Genomic DNA, 27762 nt, shown 5'->3' on the forward strand with positions numbered 1-27762 from the left:
CAATAAAAATTAATTAAAAAAAACAAATAAACTAAGGAACTTGAGGTTTTGAAAGGTTTGGGCACTTGCTCAGACTCACCCACCGTAGAGTCTGGACTTGGCTCCCAATCCTTCCCGCTCTAAAGATCTTGCTCTTAACCACTACCAAACCCAAAACCAAACCAGCTGCGGCGGAGTGGGCTCCAACACATGGTGACCCCATGTGTGTCAGAGTAGACCTGTGTTCCTTAGGGTTTTCAGTGGTTGATTTTTTGAAAGTAGATCTCCAGGCTTTTCTTTTGAGGCGCCTCTGAGTGGAGTAGAACCACCAAACTTTTGGTCAGCAGCGGAGCTCGTTAACCGCTTGCACCAGCCAGACTTGGTGCCAGTCTCCGTGTTTGGCGGACCTGCTGCCCTAGAAGGCGTTCTGTCTGGTCTTGTTTTGTTTATTGGAGCTAGGCGCGGGAAGATCAAGAAGAGGCGACTGGGACAGGGACCAGAAAGTGAATGCCAGCGCCTACACCCGCTGGAAAGAAACGAAACTGAAAGCGGGAAAGAAGGACCGCGGCTACTCCGGCAAGGAAACGAAACTGGACACGCCTGAGCCTACGGAAGCCCTGCGCTGCTGAGCCGGCAGTGCGGGGCCGCCTCTGCTCATACTGCGGGCGACCATGGACGTGTACAGCACCCCGGCCGCCGCGCTGGACAGGTTGGTGGCTCGCAGCCTACAGCCACCAGCGGAGTTCGTGGGGGCGGCGCGGCGCGCCCTGGGCGCCCTGGGCGCCACCCTACGAGAGCGCGGGGGGCGCCCCGGAGCCACCGGCCTGGAGCCGCGGGTGCTGAAAATTATCAAGGTGAGGCGCCCGGGCTGCTGGGGTCAGGGTAGGGTGGGGGCAGACCTCAGAGTCGTCATTTGTAAGTGGGTGCAATCCTCGGAAGACACTGAGACTGAAGATGGACGGGCTGCGGGGTTTCGTTTGATCAGCTTTATCCTTTTTTCATTCATTTCTTTAACAAACACTTATAAAACCCACTGACTATGTGTTAGTGTTCTAAATGCCCTGAAAATATAATGCTCGCATTTAATCATTTAATGTGCACAACAGCCCTGCGAAGTAACCCCCACTTGACAGACGGGGAAACTGAGGCACAGAGAAGAAGTGAGTTGTCCAAGCTGGTAAGAGAGAAGTTGAGCCAGGGATTTATTATGGAGCAAATGTGGCAAAGGGCTTTTGTAAAATACTCTCTTCATTTGTGTACGTTTGAAAACTTTCACAATAAAAACCACCTTTAAGTAAATTAATCTAGAGGACAGAAGAGAATGTGGGTTTGAGAGCCTGGCTGCCTGGATTCAAATCCTGGCCCTGCTTCTACTGGCTGAGGGGTCTTAAGCAAGTGACAACCTCCCTGTTCTTTTCTAAAGTGAGTGCCGTAATAGTACCTTCCTCCTACCTTTGTTTGGAAGTTTAAATGAGCTTGTTGTGTGTAAAATGCCTGTTGTTGGTGCTGGGTGCCATGGAGTCCATTCTGACGTAAGAGTGACCCTGTACACAGAGTAGAACTTCCCCACAGGGTTTTCTAGGGTGTCATCTTTATGGGAGCAAATTGCCAGGTCTTTCTCCAAGGGAGTCACTGCGTGGGTTCAAACCACCAACCTTTCAGTTAGCGGCTGAGCACTTAACCATTGCGCCACCAGGTTTCCTTATAAAATCCCTAACGCATGAGAGATGCTCAAAACCCAAACGCATTTCAAAAAATAAACCCATTGCCGTTGAGTCGATTCTGACTCGCAGCAACCCATAGGACAGAGTAGAAATGCCCCGTAAGGCTTCCAGGGAGCGACTGGTGGATTCAAACTGCTGGCCTTTTGGTTAGCAGCCGAATGCTTCCTTAAGCAGTATACCACCAGGGCCCCAAGAGATGCTCAGTTAGTAATATTTCTCTGTGTTCTGCCCTGTACTCCCTTTTTCAGCAGCCCTAATGTGAGTCCCTTGGTGGCGAAGTGGGTAAGCATTCAGCTGCTGACCAAAAGGTCGGCAGTTCGAATCCTCCAGGCGCTCCCTGGAAACCCTATGGGGCAGTTCTACTCTGTCTTAAATAGGGTCACTATGAGTGGAAATCGACTTGATAGCAATGGGTTTGTTTTTTGTTTGTTTTTTGAATGCGAACCCCTAGCGGTAAAGGAGCTAGCAAGCCATTGAGTAATGAGGAGTCCCAGTTTGAGGGGAGGGTTTTCCTGAAGGCCTGAGTCCTGGCCCTTGCCATTTACTGGCTGGGTAGTTCACTTTACCACTCTGAGCCTCGCTCCTCATATCTGTAACCATGTCAGGGTTTTTGTGTGTTTGGAAGTGAGATTTCACCTGTCAGACATGCGTAAGGTGAGGCTCTGACAAATGGGCCTCCTTCTCAGATCCTCAGGCTGGACGCTTTGCAGCAAGATACACTGCTCAGAAAGGCTTCAGAAATTCAGCGAATCATATCGTGGTTTTGTACTGATTCCAGGCAAAGGTCACAAACATGCGTTCTGCAAACCAGAATTTATTTCACCTAGTATTAATTTTGTTGAAGTTAGCGGATGACATTTAAAAATCATGGATTCACACAGAGAAGTTGCTTCTTTTAAACCTCAGATGTGGCCGGCATTCCCGCGTAGCTTCAGTGGCCTGGAGCTGTGCTGCCACGGTCACCGCCCAGCCCACTTGCCTCACCCAAGTTGCCTGCCAGGCTGCACGAGCACAAGAACTGGAGAGCGCAGAATCCTGAGTGATTTTTCTCTTCACAGGGAGGCTCCTCTGGCCGGGGCACGGCTCTGAGGGGCGGCTGTGATTCTGAACTTGTCGTCTTCCTGAACTGCTTCAAGACTTATGAGGACCAGGCCCCCCGCCGTGCAGAAATCCTCAGTGAGATGAGGGCACAGCTGGAATCCTGGCGGATGGACCCTATCCCTGGCCTGAGCCTGGAGTTTCCTGAGCAGGACACGTCTGGGTTGCTGCAGTTCCGACTGGTGTTTGAGGACCTTGAAAACTGGATGGACGTCCGCCTGGTGCCCGCTTTTGATGCCCTGGGTGAGAGGTGCCACACCTATGTTGTGGGGAGGGAAGGGGCAGTGTCACCCTGGGATTCTTGGGAGTGAAACAGGGCTTCCATTTCTGGCCCTGCCACCGACTAGCTGTGTGACCTGGGCAAGCCTCTACCCCTCTCTGGGCTTCTGATTTTTAACTAAACATATTGGGCGTGGACCAGACAGAGGCCTAGAAAACGTAGTTCCTTCTGGATCTGTGGTCCTGGTGTTTGGATGCTTGGCCCTCTACCAAGTATCTCGGGAAAATTTCCTTCAGCCACTGCCTAGAGTAGTCTGCCCAAACCTTCCACAGATACCCCAGAGGCAGAGGCAAAGGGACACGTGCCCAGCAGCAGGGGTCTGGGGACGAGGCCAAAATTCTGCAGAATCTTGTATTTCATCTTGAAAACATTAATTTGATTTTTGCATTCCCCTCCATGATAAACCCATGCTTGATTTAAAATAAAAATGTACCTCAGTGCCCTCATCTGTAAAATGGGAATAATAATAGTCTGCCTTATACAGTTGTGGGAAGGATTAAATGTGTTAATATACGGAATGAACTGAGAACAGGGCTCAGCATGTAATAAGGACTATGTATGTAAGTATTTGCTATTATTATTTCTGTTATTATTCCTATTGTCTCTATTATTATAATTTACTCTGGTATTCCAGGGGAGAGCTATCTCGAGTTTATCCTGGGTTATGACGTGCTGGCACACAGCCCACATTCCTCTACACCTAGTATGCCCACTCTCTGTGTGCACATATATTAGTCGTAAAAAACCAGCTGCCATGGAGTCAACTCCACGTGGGTCATAGTGACCCCATATGTGTCAGAGTAGAACTGTGCTCCGCGGGGTTTTCAATGGCTGATTTTTCCAAAGTAGGTTGCCAGGGCTTTCTTCAAAGGACTCGAACCTCTAATCTTAGGGTTAGCAACTGAGCACGTGAACCAGCTGCACCACCCAGGGACTCCATTAATAACTACGACTTATTAAATCCTTAACTATTTCAAGCGCTTGATGTGGATCATCATCTCTTTACTCTCAAAATAAGCCCGTGAGGTCTGTATTGTTTTATCTTCCATTTTACCAGTGGGGAAACTGAGGCACCGGGATGTACAGTAAGTCACCCAAAGTCACACCGTAAGAAAGTGGGGGAAGGTTTTTAGCTATGGCATTTCCGATCAGCGCCTGATCTCTAAAATCTACATGATGCTGCAAAAACTCAACTACAAAAAGACAATCCAGTGAAAAAATGGGCAAAAGATATGAACAGGCACTTCACTAAAGAAGACGTTCAGGTAGCTAACAGATGCATGAGGAAATGCTCACGATCATTAGCCATTAGAGAAATGGAAATCAAAACTGCAGTGAGATTCCATCTCATGCCAACAAGGCTGGCATTAATCCAAAAAACACGAAATAATAAATGCTGGAGAGGTTGTGGAAAGACTGGAACACTTATACGCAATGGAATACTATACATCGATAAAGAACAGTGATGAATCTGTGAAACATTTCATAACATGGAAGAATCTGGAAGGCATTATGCCGAGTGAAATTAGTCAGTTGCAAAAGGGCAAATATTATATAAGACCACTATTAAAAGAACTCAAGAAATAGTTTAAACAGGGAAGAAACTGTTCTTTGATGGTTACGAGAAGGGGGAGGGAGGGAGGGAGGGAGGGAGAGGGGCATTCACTAATTAGATAGTACGTAAGAACTATTTTGGGTGAAGGAAAAGACAACACACAATACAGGAGAGGTCAGCACAACTGGATTAAACCAAAAGCAAAGAAGTTTCCTGAATAAACTGAATGCTTTGAAGGCCAGCATAGCAGGGGCAGGGGTTTGGGGACCATGGTTTCAGGGGACATCTAAGTCAATTGGCATAATAAAATCTATTAAGAAAAGATTCTGCATCCCACTTTGGACAGTGGCATCTGGGGTCTTAAACGCTAGCAAGCAGCCATCTAAGATGCATCAATTGGGCTCAACCCCCCTAGAGCAAAGAAGAATGAAGAAACCAAAGACACAAGGTAATTATGAGCCCAAGAGACAGAAGGGGCCACATAAACCAGAGACTACATCAGCCTGAGACCTGAAGAACTAGATGGTGCTCCCTACAACCGATGACTGCCCTGACAGGGAGCACAACAGAGTAACCGAGGGAGCAGGAGAGCAGTGGGATGCAGACCCCAAATTCTCGTGAAAAGACCGGACTTAATGGTCTGACTGAGACTAGAAGGACCCCAGAAGTCATAATCCCCAGACATTCTGTTAGCCCAAGACAGGAACCATTCCTAAAGCCAACTCTTCAGACAGGGATTTGGCTGGACAATGGGATAGAAGATGATACTGGTGAAGAAGGAGCTTCTTGGATCAAGTAGACACATGAGACTATGTTGGCATCTCCTGTCTGGAGGGGAGATGAGAGGGCAGAGGGGGTCAGCAGCTGGCCAAGTGGACACGAAAAGAGAGAGTGGAGGGAAGGAATGTGCTGTCTCATTAGGGGGAGAGCAATTAGGAGTATATAGCAAGGTATATATAAGTTTTTTTATATAAGTTTTTGTACGAGAGACTGACTTGATTTGTAAACTTCCACTTAAAGCACAATAAAAAGAAAATAAAAAAAAGAAAGTGGGGGCAGCGATGTAGGGAATTATGGAGACTGTTTACTTTCCCCAAGCCATGCCCATGAGAAGTGGAGGAAAAGGCACACATGCTGTAAGGTCAGATGGCCCTGAGTTCGAATCCTGCTTCTGTTGTTTGCCAGTTATGTAATCTCGGGCAAAGCACTGAATTTCTCTGTGGCTCACTATAGAATGGGGTGAATGAAGAGTTTTACTTTCTTACATGATTGTGATGGGGATGCGATGAGGGGGATTCATGTAAAGCTTTCAGCACAGCGCCAGCACACAGGAAATGCTCAAGAAATACCAGCAATCGCTGCTAAGGAATCAGGACCCCTTGCCTCATTTTCTCTTTCACTATTTCTGCTGTTTCCACCGCCGACGGCACCAGGGAGTGTGTGGCCAATTAATTAAAGGTGTGTACAGTGATGTTTAGGAGCCCTGGTGGTGCAGTGGTTAAAGCACCCAGCTGCTAACCAAAAGGCCGGAGCTTCGAACCCTCCGGCTGCTCCACAGGAGAAAGATGTGGCAGTCTCCTTCCATAAAGATTTACAGCCTTGGAAACCCTATGGGGCAGTTCTACTCTGTCCTGTAGGGTTGCTATGAGTTACAATCGACTCAGCAGTGATGAGTTTGGTTTGGTGATAGTGGTGTTTTAGTATTGCCTGAGGGAGTAATCGAAAGGTTGGAGGTTCAAGTCTACCCAGAAGCACCACGGCAAAAAGGCCTGGTGATCTACTTCCAAAAAATCAGCCACCGAAAACCCCGTGGAGCACAGTTCTACTCTGACACACATGGGGTTGCTAGGAGTCAGAGCTGACTTGACAACGGGTTACTGGAGGGAGTTTCAGGGAGGAGTGAATTGTACTTGTGACTCAGCTGAAGGCATCCTCCCTGTTTAACCACACAACTGGTCTTCCTCAGGCCCCGCCCACTAGCGGCTGCTTAGCTGTTTGGGAGGGGAGACTCCTTTCTAGTCTGGAGCACAACTCTTCCTCCTTGTCTCCTGAGCTGCTCGGGGGAAACTGAGGCACAGTCCACCAAGCCCCGACTCCACTACATTGTTGGATTCTCCTCTCCAAATTCCCCCCAGTCTCTTCCAGTGCGCCAAGCTGGGCTCAGTGCCAACACTGCCCTCTATATCCACAGGTCAGCTGAGCCCTGGTATGAAACCCAAGCCCCAGGTCTATTCTGCCCTCCTCAACAGTGGCTGCCGGGGGGGCGAGCATGCCGCCTGCTTTGCAGAGCTGCAGAGGGACTTCGTGAACATTCGCCCAGCCAAACTGAAGAACCTGATCCTGCTGGTGAAGCACTGGTACCGCCAGGTAAGGACATGTGTGAGACCCCTTCCTCCAGGCATATGACTGTTTGAATCTGTGCCTTCAAGAATCTTTTGCTGTAGAGGCTTTCATGTTTGTCTTTCTAGGAATTGTCTGTTCATTCCCTTTGTCCGGAAACCCTGGCGGCGTAATGGTTAAGTGCTACAGCTGCTAACCAAAGCATCAGCAGTTCGAATCTGCCAGGCGCTCCTTGGAAACTCTATGGGGCAGTTCTACTCTGTCCTATAGGGTCGCTATGAGTCGGAATCGACTCGACAGCACTGGGTTTGGGTTTTTTTTTTTTTTTTTTTAATCCTTTGTCCATTATTTTCTTTTGGGCTAGCTGTCTTCTTGCTATTGATTTCTTGGTGCTCTTTATATATACTTTTTTTCTTTATATATTCTGGGCACTCGTTCTTAGTTAATATAATGCAAATATCTTCTCCCAGTCTGGAGCTTGTACTTTCACTTTGTGGGTCTTTTGTCATAGAAGATACTTGAATTTTAATGTAATCAGATGTATTAATCTTTTTCTTGTATGATTTGTGCTTTGCGTGTCTTGTTTAAGAAATCTTTCCCTATCCTGTCTTTCTAAAATTATTCTCCTATGTTTTTCTCCAAAAAGTTTTAAGTCTTGCTTTTTCATGGTTAGGACTTTGCCCTAACTGGAGTATTCTGTACATGGTTTGAGGTGATTTGAAGTTTGCACACCCCTTGCCCCAGCGTGCGTCCATGCTTGTTGACAGACTTGTGCACTGGGAGAGGGGTGCCCAGCTAGTGCCTAGGGATGGGGAAACAGGCCTCCTAAAATCTTGGGACACATAGCCTGGTCCTTCTGTTGGACTCATTTGTCATAAAGCAGGTCTGAGTAGGAAGAAATCTTGGATTCCAATTCTGACTCAGCCATCACATGCTGTGTGACCCCAGGCAAATTCCTACCCTTCTCTGGGCCTGTTTCCACCACTGGGTATAGAGGAGAATATGGGTTTCTAAGTCTTTCCCAGCTAAATAAGCCTCTCCAGGGGCAAGAAATGCTGGCTAATAGCCTGGTACCTATTAAAAGGTCAGACTCTGGATCCAGTCTGCCAGGGGGACGAGTCCTGGATCTGCTACTTAACCGGCTGTGTGACCTTAGTCAAGTTACATCACCCCGGTGCCTCAGTTTCCTCATCTGTAAAGGGGTGGTTTGCTAGCTGGAGGTATATATTTAAGTGCCAGCTTTTTTTTTTTTTTTTTTTTAGTGATACCTCTCAGGTAATGTACTAGGCATTGGGGGTGTGGCAAAGAGGCCCCCCAAAACAAGACAGCTGAGGGCTGTCTTAGTTATCTAGTGCTGCAATCACAGAAATGACACAAGCGGATGGCTTTAACAAAGAGAAATTTATTCTCTCACGGTTTAGTAGGCTAGAAGTCCGAATTCGGGGCGCCAGCATCAGGGGAGGGCTTTGTCTATCTCTTGACTCAGGGGAAGGATCCTTGTCATCAATCCTCCCCAGTCGAGGAGCTTCTGAGCACAGGGACCCCAGGTCCAAAGGACATGCGATTCTCCTGGCTCTTGTTTCTTGGTGGTCTGAGGCCCCCATATCTGTCTGCTCACTTGTCTCTTTTACGTCTCAAAAGAAACTGATTTAAGACACAACCTCATTTTGTAGATTGGGCCCTGCCTCAGTAACATAACTGCCTCTAATCCTGCCTCATTAACACCATAGAGGTAGGATTTACAACACATAGAAAAATCACATCAGATCACAAAATGGTGGATAAATCCCACAACACAATACTGGGAATCATGGCCTAGCCAAGTTGACACACATTTTGGGGGGACTCAATTCAGTCCATAACTGCTGACAAAAGGTGACAAGAATTACCCTAAGAGAAGGTACTGTGAAATCAGATATCTAGGGTGGGTGGGAGGGTTATGTCAGAGTCAAGCTGGGCCTCGAGGAATGAGGAGGGGTCGGCCAAGTTAAGGGGAGATGAAAAGTGTTCTAGGCCGAGGGAACAGCATGTGCAAAGACCTGGAGGTAGGAGAGAACTTGGGGACCAGTGAGCGATATGATAGGAACAGACATGACAGGCGGCGGGGTGTGGAGGAGGAGAGGAAGCTGGCGAGGTGGACAGAGGTCAGACCAAGCAGCACTTTGCAGGCAAATTGAGAATCACTCCAAGGGCAATAAGAGCTGTGGATGGTGCTTTATCTGCAGGGGAAGGGGGAGTGATGTGGTTAAATATGTGCCTGCTTCAGTCAGCGGACAATGGATTGGTGAGAGGCAGACTGAGGACCACGAGGAGGCTGGGGCGGTTGTCCAGGTGAGAGGCTGACAGCTGGACTGAGATAGACCAGAGCATGGGAAAGACATGGAGAGATGGAGCGCTTGTGAGGCAGCCACATGGGTGAAGCCCCGACAGTGAGAACAGGAGAGACCATCCAGGCTGCTCCCAGAACAGGCTTGGAGCACAGCTGCTTGTCCCAGGCTGGAACTGTAGGTCCCCACCTGGAGACTGCGATACTCAGGGAAGTTCTGCGAGAGCTTGCTGTCTTCCTTCCCCTTTGTCCTCTGAGCCCCTCCTCTCGCCCATTACAGGTGTGCCCACAAGAGGCGGGGAGGGGGATGCTGCCCCCAGTTTACGCCCTGGAGCTGCTGACCATCTTCGCCTGGGAGCAGGGCTGCCAGAAGGACGCCTTCAGCCTGTCCCAAGGCCTCCGAACCGTCCTGGGCCTGATCCACCAGTACCAGCACCTGTGTATTTTCTGGACCGTCAACTATGGCTTTGAGGACCCTGCAGTTGGGCAGTTCTTACGGGGCCAGCTGAAAAGACCCAGGTATGACCTCACTCCTCCTCGTCATCGGCTCCCCTGCGGCTGAGCATGGGAGATAATTAACCACCGTGAAACAGGTCATATTGACCAAGGGCTTGGTTGGGATCAAGGTGAAACGCTATACTTGCATTTTCTAAATCAGTGGTTCCAGCCTCGGGTGCATATTTGAATCACTCAGGGAGTTTTGAGCGTGGTACAAACAGTTCAGACCAACTGAAGGGTTCACCCAGAGGCACCTCAGAAGAAAGGCCTGGCAATCTGCTTCAGAAAGTTCTGCTCAGATGTACATGGGGTCGCCATGAGATGGAATCAGCTCAGCAGTAGCTGGTACTAGTGGGAGTTTTAAGAAATATACCAGTGCCTCATTACTGCGGTGTAACATACACATCTTAAATGCATATTTTGATGATTTTCTCTGAAGTTGAACACATACCTGTGAAACCAGCACCCAGATCAAGGTGGGATATTTCCCAGCACCTCAGAAGCTTCCCTTGTGCACTTCCCAGAACCCCCAAAATTAACCCCATTCTGACTTCTTTCATTATGCTTTTGCCTGTTTTTAAACTTTATTTAAATAGAATCATACCACACTTTTTCGTGTGTGGCTTTGCTTTCTCAACTCTAAGCCTTCAAGATTCATCCATATTGTTGTGTGGAGCTGCGGTCCGTTCTTTTTCATTGCTGTATAGCATTCCACTGTGTGCATTTATTATAATGTAGTTTCCATTCTATTGATGATGAACATTTGGGTTGTTTCCAGTTTGGGGCTTGTCAAAGAGAAAAATTAATACAGACATCTTACTTTTTGAAGGTTTTTCTTACCCACAAAACAAAATGTTAACCGTAAAAAAAATTCCTGACCCCAAATTAATCCGGCCAGCAGTGTTTTGGGTTGGTTGGTTTGTTTTTTACCCAAAATTGTGAATCATTTTTTTCCTGATGGAAGCCGGGTTTACTTAATTTGAATTTCTAAAGGTATCATGGCTGCAGGTGGGTGGAGGGCCAGAGACCACCTCGTGAGCTGATGTCAGTGGATCTCAGTAAAAGGGGGAGGGCACGGTTCAATCAGTTAAGCTTAGCGAATGGCCGATTGTCTGTTCTCCTCTTGTCTTTACAAGCTTCATGGTAACTAGCCCACTTTGAGCCATTTGCCTTTTTTGCCTTGAAATCAGAATGGTTTCCCTATATGCATACAGGATAATTGCTAAGAATTACCCTTATGTTTCAATTTCTTTGAGTTTTGAGTTATAACAGCCTCGGTGGCACAGTGGTTAAGAGCTATGGCGAGCTACGGCTGCTAACCAAAAGGTCGGCAGTTTGAATTCAGCACCTGCTCCTTGGAAACCCTATGGGGCAGTTCTACTCTGTCCTGTACGGTCCCTATGTTACCAGAATAAGGTTCTTGCCTCTCACTGGTCAAGACTGAGCAGGTAAGGCACATAGTTTTCCACATGAGCAAAGCTTTATTGAAGAGGCTTGCAAACAGAGAGGAGGGCCTAGAGCAGCACTTACCCTCATCTTGTTACCAGAATAAGGCTTTTGCCTCTCGCTGGTCGAGAATGAGCTGGTAAGGCACGTAGTTTTCCACGGGAACAAAGCTTTATTGAAGAGGCTTGCAAGTGGAGACGAGGAGGGCCTAGAGCAACACTTACCCTCATCTCACAGAATAAAAGACAGGCCAGAGTTTTTAAAAGTTCTTGGGTGGGAAAAGATTCATGTTTACTCATAGGCACAGGCAGGGATATGTTAACTAAGGTGTGCGCACAGCACCTTTCCAAGATGGCTCCTGTCCCAGAGGCCTCTGGGATTCGTAGCAGGACTTATTATGGGGTGTCGCGCCTGCTCAGTCACTCATTCCCTGGGTTCGATTCCCCGGCTAGGACTGTAGCCCCTCACTGCCCCTGGTGGAAGGTCACACAGTGGTCACAGATGGATGTTCTGCGCATGTCCCTGGGCCTGGTTTTCTCCAGCTGCTTCTGAAAAAGGCAACTTTAAAGAAGTTTGCGTCTGTTTTCAGATAGCCTGTCCCATTGTTCTGGGGAGTGGCTTTGTTTCTGCGCCCTGGCCTATTTCTTGTTACTTTGTTTGCAGATTTGAGGGTCCCTCTGTTCCCTGTCTTACTAAGTCTCTAGGTTCCACACTCAACCCCCTATTACCTCCCTGATATAGTATAGTCTATTTCTCTTTTACTTGCTTCTCCTCTAACCACACCAGTCTCTTCACTGTTTCTCAAACAGGCACCCTCCGATCTCAGGGCCTTTGCTCCCTGTCTTACCTATGAGTTGGAATCAACTCGACGGCAATGGATTTGGTTTGATTTATTACAAATAAGGTTGTTATAAACATTCTTGATCCTGTTTTCAGTGCCTGTGCTTATCTGTAGGGTATATATCTGGGAGTGAAATTGCCGGCTCATAAGATATAAATCAGAATCCCCAGGGCAACTGTGGTGTCTTGTGATTTTAATGTGCAGCCAGCATTGAGGGTCATTGCTCCAATTTAATCCCTGCAACACCGCATCAAAGCAGGCACTGTCGTTACACCCATTTTGCAGATGAGGAAACTGAGGCTCAGAGAGGTTGAGTCATCTGGTCCAGGTCACACAGCTGGAAAGGAGCAGAGTTGGGATTGGAACCAGGTCCGTTTGACTCCAGAGCCCCTGATCTTGACCATCTTGCTAACCAGAACCTTCTTATTGCAGACCCGTGATCCTTGACCCGGCAGACCCAACGTGGGACGTAGGGAATGGGGCAGCCTGGCGCTGGGACGTGCTGGCCCAAAAGGCAGGGTCCTGCTATGACCACCCGTGCTTTCTTCAGGCACCTGGGAGGCCTGTGCAGCCCTGGGAAGGGCTGGTGAGTGAGGGGTCCCCAGGATCCTTAGATTTCAGGCATGATTTTATAACCAGTGTTTCCTAAGCATCTGCTGTGTGTCACAGGCTGTGTGGATGGAGAATACAGAATTGAAAAAGGAGAGGCAGCCACATGTAAAACGATCTAATTGACAGTCAGCTTGGAGGAAGGCCTTTATTTTGCATAGTTACTGTCTGCTGAACAAGCTGTGTCCACCCAAAGGGAGCATCTTTTGTAACTTATTCCCCCAGGAGGGGAACCATTTTCTATGCACAAAGTGCCACAAGGGCTAGCAGTGACCTCCCACTTCCCCTCTCTGAGTCTCAGTCACTCTGGCTGTACAATGGGCTGGTGAGAGAACGGGTTGGTTGGAAGCAGAAACCTCTGGCCCTGGGTAAAGCAGCTCCTTCCACAACTTCCAGGGCCTTCCACGTGCTGGGTGCTCAGATTTGGGCCACCCCATCCAGAGAGACCCTGACCAGAGCATCCCTGAGGACAGCAGGAGCAACAGTGCCGTGTGCCCCAGAGCAGGAAGCAAGAAACACTCGTACCCAGCTCCCAGCCCCTTGGGGACGAGCAGCAGCACCCCCTCTATACCAGGGACAGTCTTGGATCTGTCTCAGATCCCCACCAAGGAGCTGGACCGCTTCATCCAGGACCACCTGAAGCCGAGCCCTCAATTCCAGGAGCAGGTGAACAGGGCCATCGACAGCATCTTGCGCTGCCTCCGTGAGAACTGTGTCCACAAGGCCTCGAGAGTCAGCAAGGTGAGTGGGGCAGGTGGGGACACTGAGAAACCAGAGTGGGGAGCAGAAGGAGTCCCAGCAACAGAGCTGAGGTTGGGCAGGGGGACCAGACCGCCACGGAGGGCTGGTTTGCTGGATGGAGGTCTGTATTTTAGTGCCAGCTTTTGAAAACAAAAAAGATAACAGTTTTTGTTTGTTTTTTATTTGTGGTAAAAGTATATATAACAAAACATTTGCCAATTCATGGAATCCAGAATATTTGGAGCTATTGAGGCTAGATGAACCCCCAAAACTATTGCCCCAAGATAGTCTTCAAACCTTGAACCAGAAATAGCCCCGGTAGCCTTCTTTAAACCAAACAGTGGGGAAAAAAAAAAATTTTTTTTTTTTTTTTTTTAGTAAAGAATGCTTTCCTTGAACATGGTGCTCTTCTGAAGAACTATCTACTGTTGTTAGTTTCCAGGTTGTATAGGGTTTCCAAGGCTGTAATCTTTACAGAAGCAGAATGCCACATCCTTCTCCCATAGAGCAGCTGGTGGGTTGGAACTGCCCACCTTTTGGTTGGCAGCCGAGCGCTCGACCACTGCACCACCAGGGCTCCCACTCACATATCCTGGTACATGTATGCTCAGTGGATATTTATTGAATGAATGAATGAATTGATCAGAAAAGCCAGATGTGCAGTTAGTAAGTGCTGGAGATGTTGGACTAGGATGTTCGTCATTGCCCCACTCCACCCACCCCAGTTACCTGTTGCCGTGTGTTGGTGTGACATTGCCCAGGTTTCGTGGGTCAGAAGGCAAGTATAGGCAGACGTAGCCTGGCTCTCTGCCAGGCTTCTAAGGGATGTAGGTCAGAGGGCTCGTGTAGTCTGCCTCTGTCCTGATGCCCCCAGACCCAGCAGCAGCCAAAGAGCAGTTTCAGGGGTGCAGATAGGGTGCAGCTGGTGGGGTTATAGTCTGACTCCTGGGCCTGGAGAGGGTCACTTCTCTGTGCTGTTCTTCCCTCCACAGGGGGGCTCTTTTGGCCGGGGTACAGCCCTAAGGGGTGGCTGTGATGTACAACTTGTCATCTTCCTCAACTGCTTCAAGAACTACCAGGACCAGAGGGCCTACCAGGCAGAAATCCTTGATGACATGTGGGCGCTGCTGGAATCCTGGTCCCAGGACCCAGTCCCCAACTTGAGCCTCAAGTTTCCTGAACAGAAGGCGCGTGGGACTCTACAGTTCAGACTGATTTCCACGGCCTTGGAAAGCTGGATAGACGTTAGCCTGCTACCTGCCTTCGATGCCGTAGGTGAGAGCCCAGCCTGTGCTGTGGAGACTGATGGGAACCAGAGGGCCAGAGTACGTCTAACAGAGGGGCCTACCACCCTCCTTATGGTTGTAATTTCTTCTATATCACCAAGCATTGCAAACTACTTTGAGATACCTAATCATCGTATTATATAACTATTTAGTGCTTTTAATTTTATAAAGGTTTTAATTATGATATGTTTCAAGTAAATAGAAGACTACAGACATTACATATCCATGTACCCTAATTGAAATTTAAAACATATTTTAACAAAAACCTACTTGGGCTTTTTAAGAAATAACATGTTATAATTCCTCCCTTATTTGTAGGGGTTTACTTTGTAGTTCTTTTTCTAACTCTGGGGGGTGAATCTTAGTTTAGTAATTGTCAATCTTAATAAATGCAATTAAGGCTATACATTTCCCTCAAAGTACTACTTTAGCTGCATGGCACAAGGTTCATTATGTTTAATTTTTATTATCTCTCAGGTCTATTTCGTACTTTTAATTTGATATTATGATTTGTTCTTTGACTCATGAGTATTTGGAAGTGAGTTTCCAAATGAATGTGCTGAGGTTTTATTCCTCCGTTTGCTTTAGGCATTTGGTATTTTTTCAAAATGTGTCAGAGAATGTAGCTTATGTGGAATTTGTTGAGACTTCCTAGGTTGCCTTTGATTGAAAAAAAACGCATTGTTAAATGCAGGCTTTCACATAGTAGGTCCTTTGGATCTAGCTTATTATTTAATTTGCTCTGTTCTGTATTACTTGCTAATTTTTGCTTGTTTGATCAGTCAATTTCTGAGTGGAATATCTTAAAATCTGCTGTTCTGAATGTAGATTTGTCGATGTCTCTATAATTTTGGCAAGTTTTCTCTTAATATTTTTAAGCATTGTTATTAGGAACATATAAGTACATAACATATATTTGTTAGGTTGCTCCTTTTATCATTAAGTAATAATCCTTTTTATTCCTGAAAGCTCTATGTGTCTTAAAGCCTTTTATCTGGTATTAATAGGACTGTACTAATCTTCAAGTAGAGTTGTACACTCAGAGTGTTTCAAACTTCCACAGGGCAGCACAGCTCTGGCACCAAACCCAAGCCCCAGGTCTACTCCACCCTCCTCAACAGCAGCTGCCAGGAGGGCGAGCACGCACCCTGCTTTACAGAGCTACGCAGGAACTTTGTGAACACTCGCCCAGCCAAGCTGAAGAACTTGATCCTACTGGTGAAGCACTGGTACCACCAGGTGAGTCGTCAGGTACACCCGAGCACCTCCCAGGAAGTAGCTACTGTTATGGCAGCTGCCTCAGCCAATCATTTCCTCCCTTACACAGATACATCTCCTCCTTCACTTCTTATTGGCCATCCCAAGTGAAAGGACCACCTCCTCCCTCTTCCATTTCCTGCCCAGACCTTGGAGCCACTAACTGGGAGAAAATGTTTTCTCCATCAAGTCCAAAGCTCACATTTCTTGTAGTTGGGGTTCACTATCTCTCTCTAGCCTATGTTTCCCCTCTCTTTTCATACTACCAGGGTCCTTTCCCTGTTCTTTGCCACCTGCAAGCCTTTGCTTATGCTGTTCACCCAATCACCATCTTCTTTGCAAGTTATGCTAAATCCTTCAGAGCTCCTTTCTTAATCACTTTTCTGAGTGCCCATTCACATCCATGAACTCATTTGTTCAACACACATCTCCTGAGCTCCCTCTATTGCTAACTCTTGTAAGGGATGCTGGGATACCAAGATTAATATATCACAGCCTTGCTCAAGTCTGTGCAACCACCTCAGACACACCTTCCAGGGAGACTCCAGGCAGACTAGACTCAAGTTCTAGTCTGAGCTCTTTAGTCTCAGTGTGTGACCTTGGATAAGTCACACCCCTCTTTCGACCTCAGTTTACCCACCTATAAAATGAGAAGGGTGAGCCTGGCCATCACCAAGGTTCTATTCTTTCTGTAGCTTTACCTTTAATATCTCCCACCTTTCCCCAAGTGTCTAGGGCCATGCTCAGCACTCAGCAGGTGCTCACACCCACTATTCTTTGGTTGACCTTGGGTGATACAGGTTGCAGCCCAGGACAGAGGTGGACGGCCAGCCTGTGCTTCTCTGCCTTCAGCCTATGCAATGGAGCTCCTGACCATCTTTGCCTGGGAGCAGGGCTGCAGGAAGGACAGTTTCAGCATGGCCCAAGGCCTCCGAACTGTCCTGGGGCTCGTCCAGCAGCATCAGCACCTCTGTGTCTACTGGACTGTCAACTACGACCTTGAAGACCCAGCTCTCAGAACGCACCTGCTTGGCCAGCTCCAGAAACCCAGGTGCAGACCCACTGCCCATCCTGCGTCCTTCTCATCCCCAACCCTCACCCTGGAAGTCATTGCATCTGGGAGGGGTCCCCTCGCTTGTGTTTCCTTCTGGATTCCTTGCTAAGCCCCAAAGGAAATGAGGGCCAGTTTTATTAATACGATAAAAGACCATTTCTTAAATTATGGGGCGGGGGATTGGAACTGAAGGAGGGCACTGATGGTCTCCAAAGCAGAGCAGCTCTGAAAACCTGGGGCATGAGGTTTAGGCCTAGAAACCTACTCGCTTGACCCTGGAATTGCAGAGACTGTGGAACAGATTCCAAGCCCAGCTGTCCAGTCAGCCTGCCTGACCAAACAGAAACAGGACAGAGTGATGCTAGGCCTTACATTCTAGGACCAGGCCCTCTCCAGGGCAAAAATTGGAAGCAAGCCCTCCAGACAGCTGCTGAATGTGCCTATAAGGCCTGCTGGTATCGTAGCCCATTGAATGTCCCAGCCTCTGGCAAATAAATATTAGATTACTAACTCTGTCTCTTAATAATGAGCTAATTGCAGATAGCAGTGGGGCCAAGGGATCCCCCAGGGACAGATTACCAATAAGCAAGGTACACAGGGGCTTAACTGTGCTTATTTACTAATCCGTAGTGCAGTTTTGCCTGGTTTTCACCACATCAAAGCTGGTGTGTACTGTCCTTACTGGTAAATCCGCCCTTGGGTCCCACAAGCCCTCTCTTGAGTCTTCCCCGTTATAATACCATTCATTCTCGAGCTTAAGAAGCCTCAAAGCAGAGTGTCTGTTGCAGATAGCTGCAAGCCAACCACAGAATCATTCCACCAACACATCCATTAGTGTGACTTTATCTATCACTTTTCAAATCAAGCACTTAAAACACAAAGGAACACTGCCCATACGCATCCTAGTTTTCTTCCCTACAGGGCAGGTGTGGCTGGCAAGGAATCAGTGTGAGGAATCCCCCAGGTCACCTCCCCTACTGTCAGTAACAGGAACAATGTAGGTAACCCATATTGAGTATTGCCCTGTGCCAGATATTGTCCTAAATTTTTTGTATGTATTAATTTACTTAATCTTTTTGAGAAAAAAAAAAAAAAAAACCTACTCTTGTCAAGTCGATTCTGACTCACAGCGACCCTATAGGACAGAGCAGAACTGTCCCATAGGGTTTCCAAGGCTGTCATCTTTACAGAAGCAGAATGCCACATCTTTCTCCCACAGAGCAGCTGATAGGTTCGAACCACCAATCTTTCAGTTAGCAGCCAAGTGTTTAACCACTGTGTGACCGAGTCTTCTTTCTTCATCTTCATAACAACCCTGTTTTATTATTATGCCCATTTTACAGATGAGGAGAGTGAGACCAGGAGACTGTAACTTGCCTAGCGGACAGAGTTGAGATTTACGCAGGCAGTTAGCCCCAGAGCCCATGCTCCAAGCCAGTACACTACATGGCTCTCGCGTGTTGGGCTTTTTTAGGGGAACGGTCTTCCATCCCCAATCCCACCCCACTGTTATTCAAAACAGAGCTCGGCCCACCATCCCAGAGCAGGGGGCTCATTCTCTCTGGTGGAGGCCCACTCAGAGGTGAGACTTTTTTTATGGAAAAATTTTTAAAAACCTTATATAGGCCTCCATAGGAGTCCACACACTTGTCTCGTGGGGGTAGAATGTAGGGGCTGAAGGCCCAGACTCTGGAGCCCAACAGCCTGAGTTTAAATCCTAGCTCTGCCACTTTCTTGCTCTGCGACCTCAGGCAGGGGACTTTCCCTCTCTGAGCCTGTAGATCTGGAATAGTGGTAGTCGTCCTGACCTCAGAGGGCTGATGAGAGGATTAAATGATGTCATTCATAAGGACACAAAGAATGGGCCTGGTTTAGTAAACGCTCTGGAAGCTGGTGTGTGCACAAGCCTTAGGGCCATAGTTTAGCCTGAATGGATGACCCATCTCCTCACCTTCCAGCAGGTTCTGCAGCCAGCAACCCCCCCAAAAAGGATGTGACACACACACACCCACCTACCACACACACCCTGATAGCTTCATGACTGAGGGCCCCGCTTGTGGACGATGGACTGACCCTGAGGTTCTGACGCTCTTTTCCCTCTTCCCAGCCCCCATGCTCCTTCCCAGACCCTCGCACCCCCCTGCTCCTTCACTGATTCCCACTTTTCGCACCCACCTGCCTACCCATTTTGCTCCCAGACCCCTGGTGCTAGACCCCGCTGACCCCACCTGGAATGTGGGCCAGGGCAGCTGGGAGCTGTTGGCCCAGGAAGCGGCAGCCCTGGAGAAACAAGCCGGTTTTGTGAATGGAGACGGGACGTCTGTGCTGCCCTGGGACGTGATGGTAAGAGGCAGAGCTCGGGCAGTGGATGCTATTGGTGCCCCCATCCCTTTTACCTGCCTATGCCCCATCCCCACTGCTGGGGGTGTTAACTGCTCATGGCTCACAGCTGTCTTTTCTCTGGAGACACCCTCCACAGATTGTTACACCCCGGTTGGTGCCTGAGTGACCGAACCCATTGCTGTCAAGTCAATTCCGACTCATAGAGATCCTACAGGACAAAGTAGAACTACCCCTTACTGTTTCCTAGGCTGTAATCTTTAGGGAAGCAGATCACCAGGTCTTTTCTCCATGGAGCTGCTGATGTGTTGGAACTCTGGGATGCAGTTAATGCCCCTGAGCTCCCGTGGGGTCAGACCAAAGCCCATCTCCAGCTGAGACCTGTCTTTGCTTAGCTCCTTCCCTGCCCTCTTCTGCTTCCCACACTCCCCTGCTCTTGCGAGCACACCCCCAAATAATCACGTGCCCAAGAATCCTCATCTCAGGCTCTGCTTCTAAGGAATCTGACTGAAGACCTGAGCCACTTGCAGCTCCAGAAGGGATCTGCCTTCACTGCACCTGCTGCTTTGCAGAGGAATCCTACTACTCAGACGAGTCCATTGAGACCTGGGCTCATTGTTGCCCCCATTTAAAGACGGGGAAACTGAGGCTATATGTTGGTGGTGGAACCAGAACTTGAATTCAGGTCCCTCTGATGCTGCCTTAAGGACCTGCCAACCCACTGAGAGGGAAGAGAGGAGGTGGGAGGGAGCAGAGGCTTGTCTCCGTAGGACATCGGGGGCAGGCCAGGGGTGATCTTGGGGAGTCCAGTCTCGAGCCCCAGGATTCTCTTTGCAGCCTGCCCTCCTTGACCAGACCCCAGCCAGGGACCTAGACAAGTTCATCAGTGAGTTCCTCCAGCCCACCCGGCAGTTCCTGGAGCAGGTGAACAAGGCGGTCGATACCATCTGCTCCTTCCTGAGGGAGAACTGTTTCCGGAATTCTCCCATCAAAGTGCTCAAGGTGGTCAAGGTGAGTGTTACGAATTCAATTGTGTCCCCCAAAAATATGGGTTGTAAATCCTAACGTCTATAGTGGTTAGGCGCGCTGATGGCGCAGTGGTTAAAGCCATCAACGGCTAACCGAAAGGTCAGTGGTCCTAAACCACCAGCGGCTCTGGGGGGGAAGATGTGGCAATCTGCTTCTGTAGAGTTTCGTAGCCTTGGAAACCCTATGGGGCCTCTGTGACTCAGAATCACCTCGACAACAGTGGGTTTGGAGTTTTTTATAGTGGTTATTGGAGCCCTGGTGGTGCAGTGCTTAAAAGCTCAGGTGCTAACCAAAAGGTCAGCAGTTCGAATCCTCCTTGGAAATCATCTGGGGCAGTTCCTGTGTCCTATAGGATCACTGTGAGTCAGAATTGACTCAATGGCAACGGGTTTGGTTTTGGGTTTTGGTATAGTGGTTGTAGTCCTATTTGGGAATGGGTTTCCTTTGTTATGTCAGCGAGACAGTATTAGTGTAGGGTGTGTCTTAAGTCAGTCTCTTTTAAGATGTAATAGAGTAAATCGAGCAAGCATCCAGGCAAGCAAGCAGAGATGGGGGAAGATTAGATGCCAGGCCACATGAAGATCACCAGACAGCCAAGAAATAGAAGCTGAAAAGAGACAAGGACCTTCCCCCAAAGCCAAAAGAGAAAGAAAACCTTTCCCTAGAGCCTGTGCCCTGAATTTAGACTTCTAGCATCCTAAACTGTGAGAAAATAAATTCTGTTTATTAAAGCCCCCCACTTGTGGTATTTCGCACTAGACAGCTAGGACAGGGGTTCTGCAGAGAGCTGTGGGCAGAGGGTCCTGCAGGCTGGTGATCTTTCCGGGGCCAGGGCCAAGCAGGTGGTATTGCCCCCATATTAAAAGATGTAAGCCAGAGAGTTTAGGTTACTTGCCCAAGGTCACACAGCAGGCCCATAACCCACAGTGCAAAGCCCACAGCCTATGGCAAGAGGACATCAAGCGTACATCGAGGGTTAAGCCACCCGCCATGTCTCCCCAGGGTGGCTCTTCAGCCAAAGGCACAGGTCTGCGAGGCCGCTCGGACGCCGACCTGGTGGTCTTTCTCAGCTGCTTCACACAGTTCACTGACCAGGGGAACAACCGGGCCGAGATCATCTCAGAGATCCGAGCCCAGCTGGAGGCGTGCCAGCGGGAACAGCAGTTTAAGGTGAAGTTCGAAATATCCAAATGGGAGAACCCCCGTGTGCTGAGCTTCTCCCTGACGTCCCTCACGACACTGGACCAGAGCGTGGACTTTGACGTGCTGCCAGCCTTTGATGCCCTAGGTGAGGTGTCCAGGCACCAGGAAGGGAAAGAGCAGAGACAGGGTGGCCACCGACAGTTGTAGAGGTTGTAGACTGCACAACAAGGCTGCATCTGTTTACACAGGCAGTGTAGACGTGTATGTTTATCACAACTTTCCTGCAGATGGCAGCAAAGTGTCTCGAGAAAAGAGCACCTTTTTCTTCTTCACACAGACATTATATGGACAACCGGTAGCCCTGAGCTGGGTTCCAATCCCAGCAATTCCATTACCATGCTGGGTGACCTTGAACAACTGGCTTCCCCCACTCTGAGCCCCAGTGTCTTCATCTGACAATGCGGAAATTGAAGTATCTCAGCACATCCCCAGCTTTGGGTATTTGTACACCTCCGCCCTGCCCTAGGTGTAGCCCATCATTGCATTCAATAAATGCACCTACTATGTGTCTGATACTCTTCTAGGCACCAAGGATAAAGGCCTGAACCAAACAGATGCAAATACAATTTGTATGTGTATTCAGGCCTGGGTTTGCATAGGAGAGTGAGGAAACTCTCTGCATCTGAATCTGTTTGATTCCTGAGTTTTGGAGAGCAAGTAGCAAGAGAGGAATTCATCCAAACATTTATCAGAGTCTTTTCCATTTCTGAGAGTTTGGATTTTAAGGAATGCCTTTAAATGTAATGAAACCAGAAAAGCGATGTCAGCTTCTCCCCGCATACAGTTCTGCTACCTGCAGGAGGCTTTAAGCCTGAAGCCTGCTCTCCCTTTGTTAGAGCAAGAGCTAGAGGTGTTAAAGACATGCTAGCTCCAAACTGAGACTTTCTTCATGATGGGTAATGAGGTGGGTTGAGAGGGGATGGAGAAAGGAATAAGATTCTCAACAGGGATTTAATGTTGGGTCATGCCACATCTGTGTTCCACCTTTAAACACCCCGAAGCCTCCCCGTGGGTCTAGACCACCCTTAGGGAAATGCTCAGGAAGGAGAATGCAGAAGTCCTTTCTAAGTCACCCCCACTGGGACTCTGGGAAATGAAATAATGGCAACTTTCTTTCCATCTCCAGGCCAGCTGGGCTCTGGCGGCCGGCCCAGCCCTCAAGTCTACGTGGACCTCATCCACAGCTACAACAATGCAGGCGAGTACTCCACCTGCTTCACAGAGCTGCAGCGGGACTTCATCATCTCCCGCCCCACCAAGCTGAAGAGTCTAATCCGACTGGTGAAGCACTGGTACCGGCAGGTTTGTCACTACCTTTGGTGGCCAGGGCCCTGGGTTGGTGGAACAATAGGAGGGTTATCCATTTCCTAGCTATGGGACCTTGGTTTTCTCAGGGCAGTCGGGGTGATGTAACTATGTGCCAGGATTTGATGGGATAATGCATGGCAAGCCATCTGGCACATTGGAGGATGGGTTTTCCAGCTCCAGAAGGGTCTGTCCTGCATCTCATCTTTGCCAAGATGGACTGACACCTCTTCTTTCTCCTCTTCCCCAAGTGTAACAAGATGCCTAAGGGCAGAGGCTCCCTGCCCCCCCAGCACGGGCTGGAACTCCTGACAGTGTACGCCTGGGAGCAGGGCAGTCAGGAGCCTCAGTTCAACATGGCTGAGGGCTTCCGCACCGTCCTGGAGCTGGTCAGCCAGTACCGCCAGCTCTGCATCTACTGGACTGTCAACTACGATGCTGAGGACAAGACCATTGGAGACTTCCTGAAACGGCAGCTGCAGAAGCCCAGGTTCAGACTCACCCCAGTGTCCCAGAGTCCCAGACCCGGGGTCACTCACTGTCTTCCCAGCACAGGCAGGAGCGTCTTGTGTCTAGAACTCAGTTCCTTTCTAGACATGATATCCTTAGCACCTGAGGACAGGTGGCCAGCTACCTAAAGAAAAAACCTGTGAATAGGACTGCCAGATAAAATACAAGACGCCAAGTGAAATTTGAATTTCAGATAAGCAATGAATCATTTTTAGTATAAGTATGGCCCATGCAATACCTGGGATATACTTACGCTAAAAAAAATTTATTCATTGTCTATTCGAAACTAAAATTCAACTGGGCATCCTGTATTTGTAGTTGTTAAATCTGGAAACCCTACCTGTGAACCTAACAGGTAACATAAGCATGTCTTACTCTTTGGGATTTCGCCTACCTCTCAAATGGGTACAGACCCAGCACAGAGGCCTTCGCAAGCTCACAGTGCCTCTCTAGTTGGGGGGTAGTAGTAACTAATGTGGTGAGAAGGACTCTGAGATTGTGATTTGGCTCAGCTGGGAAGAGTAACCTAGTCAGGTAGTGACATTTGCCATAGATGCAGGAAGGGAAAGTGGTGGAGACAGTGCTCTGATTGATTAATAATGCCTGCTTTACATGCAGTAAGTGGCGGCATGAGCCCTGTGATTGATTAGTGATGTCTGCCCTGGATACAGAAAGAAGTGACCCGTGTGTAGTTTCTTTTGTATACTTGCCCTCAGGTGTGTGCCTGGAGCGTGGAGGAGGCTCTGAGCCCTGCCCCTGGCCCCTGCAGAGTGTTAGGTGAGGGAGGAGCATGGTCCAACCAATCCCACAGGTGGATACCAGATGTTGCAGGGAATAAGACTGACCTTGGATGGAAATTACAGGCCCATCATCCTGGATCCAGCTGACCCAACGGGCAACCTGGGCCACAATGCCCGCTGGGACCTGTTGGCCAGTGAAGCTGCAACTTGTGTGTCTGCCCTGTGCTGCATGGGCAAGGACGGCACCCCCGTCCAGCCCTGGCCAGTGAAGGTGAGCCGCCTGCAAAAAGGAAGAACATACCTTTTGTGGGAGGGAGGGGGCAGTGTGGGCAGGGGAGAGTCTGGCTCCACACAAAGGGACGGGGCCAATCATGGCTCCACTGTGCCCTGTGCCTCCACTTCCTGTCTATCCATGTGGTCCCAGCTTCTCCAGGAAGGTTAGGGGTAACCGACATCTGTACTCCCCCACCAGGCTGCTGTGTGAAGCCCAGGAAACCAGTGGTCATACTGGATGGACGGATGGACACCAGCCCTCCATGTGGGGAGACTGAGGATTGCCTGCCAGATGAGCCTCTGTGTGTGTGTGTGTGCGCGCGCATACGCGTGCATGCGTGTGGAGGTATATGTGCATATGTGTATGTGTGTGCATGCATAAGTGTGCATGGGTGGGTGTAGGCATGGGTGTGCATGTGGGTGTGTGTGGGCACATGCGTGTGCATAAGTGGGGTTGTGCATGTGTGGGTGGGTGTGTGTTTCAGCAAATCCTCTCTCCTCCCCAGTCCAGCCCTCCAGCTGACCTCCCTGCCTTCCAGCTCTCCCCTTTCATGTAGCTGGATTGACCTTCATTAAATACCACCAAGTAGCCAATGGGCAGTCCCCAGCTTACACACACCCTTGCCTCCCACGGCCTGAACACTGGAGTCCAGACTACATGGTTGAGTACCAGCCTGAGTTTTCAGCTTCTCCACCGCCCCCATGACCCAACACCATGTATCCTCAGGCCAACCTCCACGCCCGCTAGGGATGCAGGAGGGTGGGAAGAGCCTTCCCCTCACAACCAGCACTCTTGGAGGGAGAAGAGCAACAAAGAGCCGTTCTTCTGCCTACACCTGGAGCCTGTTCTCACCCCTCTTTGGCTCTAGCCTATGAGACTGGGCTGAGGGGTCGGCATGCAGGACCCTCTTAGAACCGGGGCTGTGTTTACAGCTCCCATGCCTGTGCCCTCTGCTCTTGGTGCTGAACCAATGCTGAGGGCACTGTGGGTGTGATGAAGTCTTCTTAAACTCATTTTGCTAACTGTTTGGCCAGAAGCTCTCAGGACACCCAAATTACACCTCTAAGGTTGGTGCTGGCTGTTGACACACACGTTTCCAAGAACTTGGGACAGCAGAGACCTGACCTGCCAAGTCACCCAGCAGAGAGGGGCCTGGCTTGTGCATCATGAGCCTTGGTTCTCCTCCTGGGTGGACAAGGTGTCTGGTTCCAGCTCTCTGCCTTCCAACTCCATTACGTGGACTCTGTTATGGATTGAATTGTGTCTCCAGAAAATGTGTGTCAACTTGACTAGGCCATGATTCCCAGTATTGTGTGATTGTCTGCCATTTTGTCATCTGACGTGATTTTCCTATGTGTTGTAAATTCTACCTCTATGATGTTAATGAGACAGGACTCAGTCTACAAGATGAGGTTGTATTTTGAGTCAATCTCTTTGAGATATGAAAGAGAGAAGCAAGCAGAGAGACAGGGGACCTCATTACTACCAAGCAAGAAGAGCCAGGAACACTGACCTGGGGTCCTGAGCTGAGAAGCTCTTAGACCAAGGAAAGATTGATGACAAGAACCTTCTGCCGGAACCAACAGAGAAAGCCTTCCCCTAGAGCTGGTGCCCTGAATCTGGACTTCTAGCCTCCTAAATTGTGAGATAATAAACTTCTGTTTGTTAAAGCGATCCCCTTGTGGTATTTCTGTTACAGCAGCACTAGATAACTAAGACAATACACACATGAGTATTTCTCTGGAGCCAGACAAGGCAGTACTAACATTCTTATAGAAGAATACACATGCAAGAATACCTAAGAAAATGAAAAAAGAAGAGCTCTGAGAGGAGACTAGCTCTACCAGATATTAAAACATACTATAAAGCCTCTATGATTTAAACAGCATGGTACCGGAACATAAACAGGCCAGTGGAATTGGACAACTATTACTAACACTCTGGAAGAAAGTAACAAAAAGTGTAATCAATCAGCAATTGAAAGCTAAGTGTGATAACTGTTACCAAACACAGTAAAAGGGAAGTTATACATATTCATTGGATTTCTAGGAAATAACGCATTTTCAAAAAAGGGGTTGGGACAGTCTTTTGGCAAGAAGTGGCTGATGGACCTCTCGCTTCTGAAATGTGTCTGAATACTACAGATGATGGAAATCTGGTGATTTTAGTTCCTTGGCGTGAGTCTTTTGGTTCCTAGGCAGGACTCACTATGGAACAGGGACATCCAGCCATCAACCGAATCATTTCTTTGCCTGCTCAGGATTCTGGTTTTAGTTGGTTTGCCTGAAAAGTAATCCTAAAAGGAAGTGTTAGGGGAAATCTGGTTACTTATCATTTAGAATTTAGCCTCAGGTTGAGATACTGGTTTCCTCGAGTCAGGCCTAGCCATATCTTGTTTGCTTTGGAATATTTTTTTACAGCCTCTGTTGACAAGAGCAGTGGAAACCCTGGTGGCATAGTGGTTAAGTGCTGTGGCTGCTAACCAAGAGGTCGGCAGTTCGAATCCGCCAGGCGCTCCTTGGAAACTCTATCGGGCAGTCCTTCTCTGTCCTATAGGGTCACTATGAGTCAGAATCAACTCGACGGCAGTGGGTTTTGGTTGACAAGAGGGTTAATTTTACCTCAGGACTCCATACCTGTCTCAAAACCAGCAGGCCTCCTTGGTAACATATGAAGAAGCCCTCATCTGCAGCCAGGAGACAAAAGTGAAGACCAAGTCTAGGATTTTAAAGAAAACTTTTAATTAAAAAAAATTTTTTTTTACTGATACAACTTTTTTCTTGAGATATAATTCACATACCATAAAATTCACCATTTCCAAGGGCATAATCCAGTGGTTTTTAGTATATTCACAAGGTTCAGTAATAACACCCATACAATCTATGGAGAGAAAGATATGGCCAATGTGGTCAAGTGTTCCGGGTGAAGGATATTAGGGAGTTTATTTGCACTTTTTCTCAACATTTCAAGTTCTTTCAAAATAAAATGTTTAAAAAATAATAATGAAGGATGGGTTTTGGAATCAGGCATCATGAAGGGAGAACCTAGCTTGTTAGCAGCTTGCTACCTGTGTGACAGGCAAATCTCTCAATGTCCAGAGCCTCCATATTCTCCTCCGGAAAGTGGCCTTCTGCCCCCAGCCCAGTCTACCTGTCAATATTGCAGTAAAAGGTAAGCTAATGAGCAGGGCAGGGCCCTTTGCCTACCACACTCAGGGATTTTTACCTGCCACTGGGAACCCTGGTGGTGTAGTGTTTAAGAGCTGCAGCTGCTAACCAAAAGGTCGGCAGTTAGAATCCACCAGTGCTCCTTGGAAACTCTATGGGG

General features: G+C 48.5%; 1 protein-coding gene across 2 annotated transcripts; it reads left to right on the forward strand.

Moving 5' to 3' along the window:
- The first annotated feature begins 514 nt into the window (after window positions 1-514).
- On the forward strand, window positions 515-26109 carry OAS3 (2'-5'-oligoadenylate synthetase 3). Of its 2 annotated transcripts, XM_010598961.3 has the most exons (16): window positions 516-833; window positions 2762-3044; window positions 6828-7003; window positions 9583-9821; window positions 12520-12673; window positions 13093-13437; window positions 14430-14712; window positions 15787-15962; window positions 16781-17031; window positions 19233-19377; window positions 20212-20385; window positions 21406-21691; window positions 22733-22908; window positions 23163-23401; window positions 24285-24432; window positions 24634-26109. In XM_010598961.3, the coding sequence occupies exons 1-16, from the start codon at window positions 651-653 to the stop codon at window positions 24643-24645; spliced, it is 3270 nt and encodes a 1089-aa protein (XP_010597263.2). In that variant the 5' UTR covers window positions 516-650; the 3' UTR covers window positions 24646-26109. The 2 variants fall into 2 exon arrangements, with proteins under 2 accessions (XP_064128297.1, XP_010597263.2); XM_064272227.1 differs by lacking the exons at window positions 24285-24432; window positions 24634-26109 and adding an exon at window positions 24138-24264 and having other exon boundaries at window positions 515-833.
- Window positions 26110-27762: the final 1653 nt, after the last annotated feature.

The sequence above is a fragment of the Loxodonta africana genome, chromosome 19 (genome assembly GCF_030014295.1).
Source record: "Loxodonta africana isolate mLoxAfr1 chromosome 19, mLoxAfr1.hap2, whole genome shotgun sequence".
NCBI classification, from domain to species: domain Eukaryota; kingdom Metazoa; phylum Chordata; class Mammalia; order Proboscidea; family Elephantidae; genus Loxodonta; species Loxodonta africana.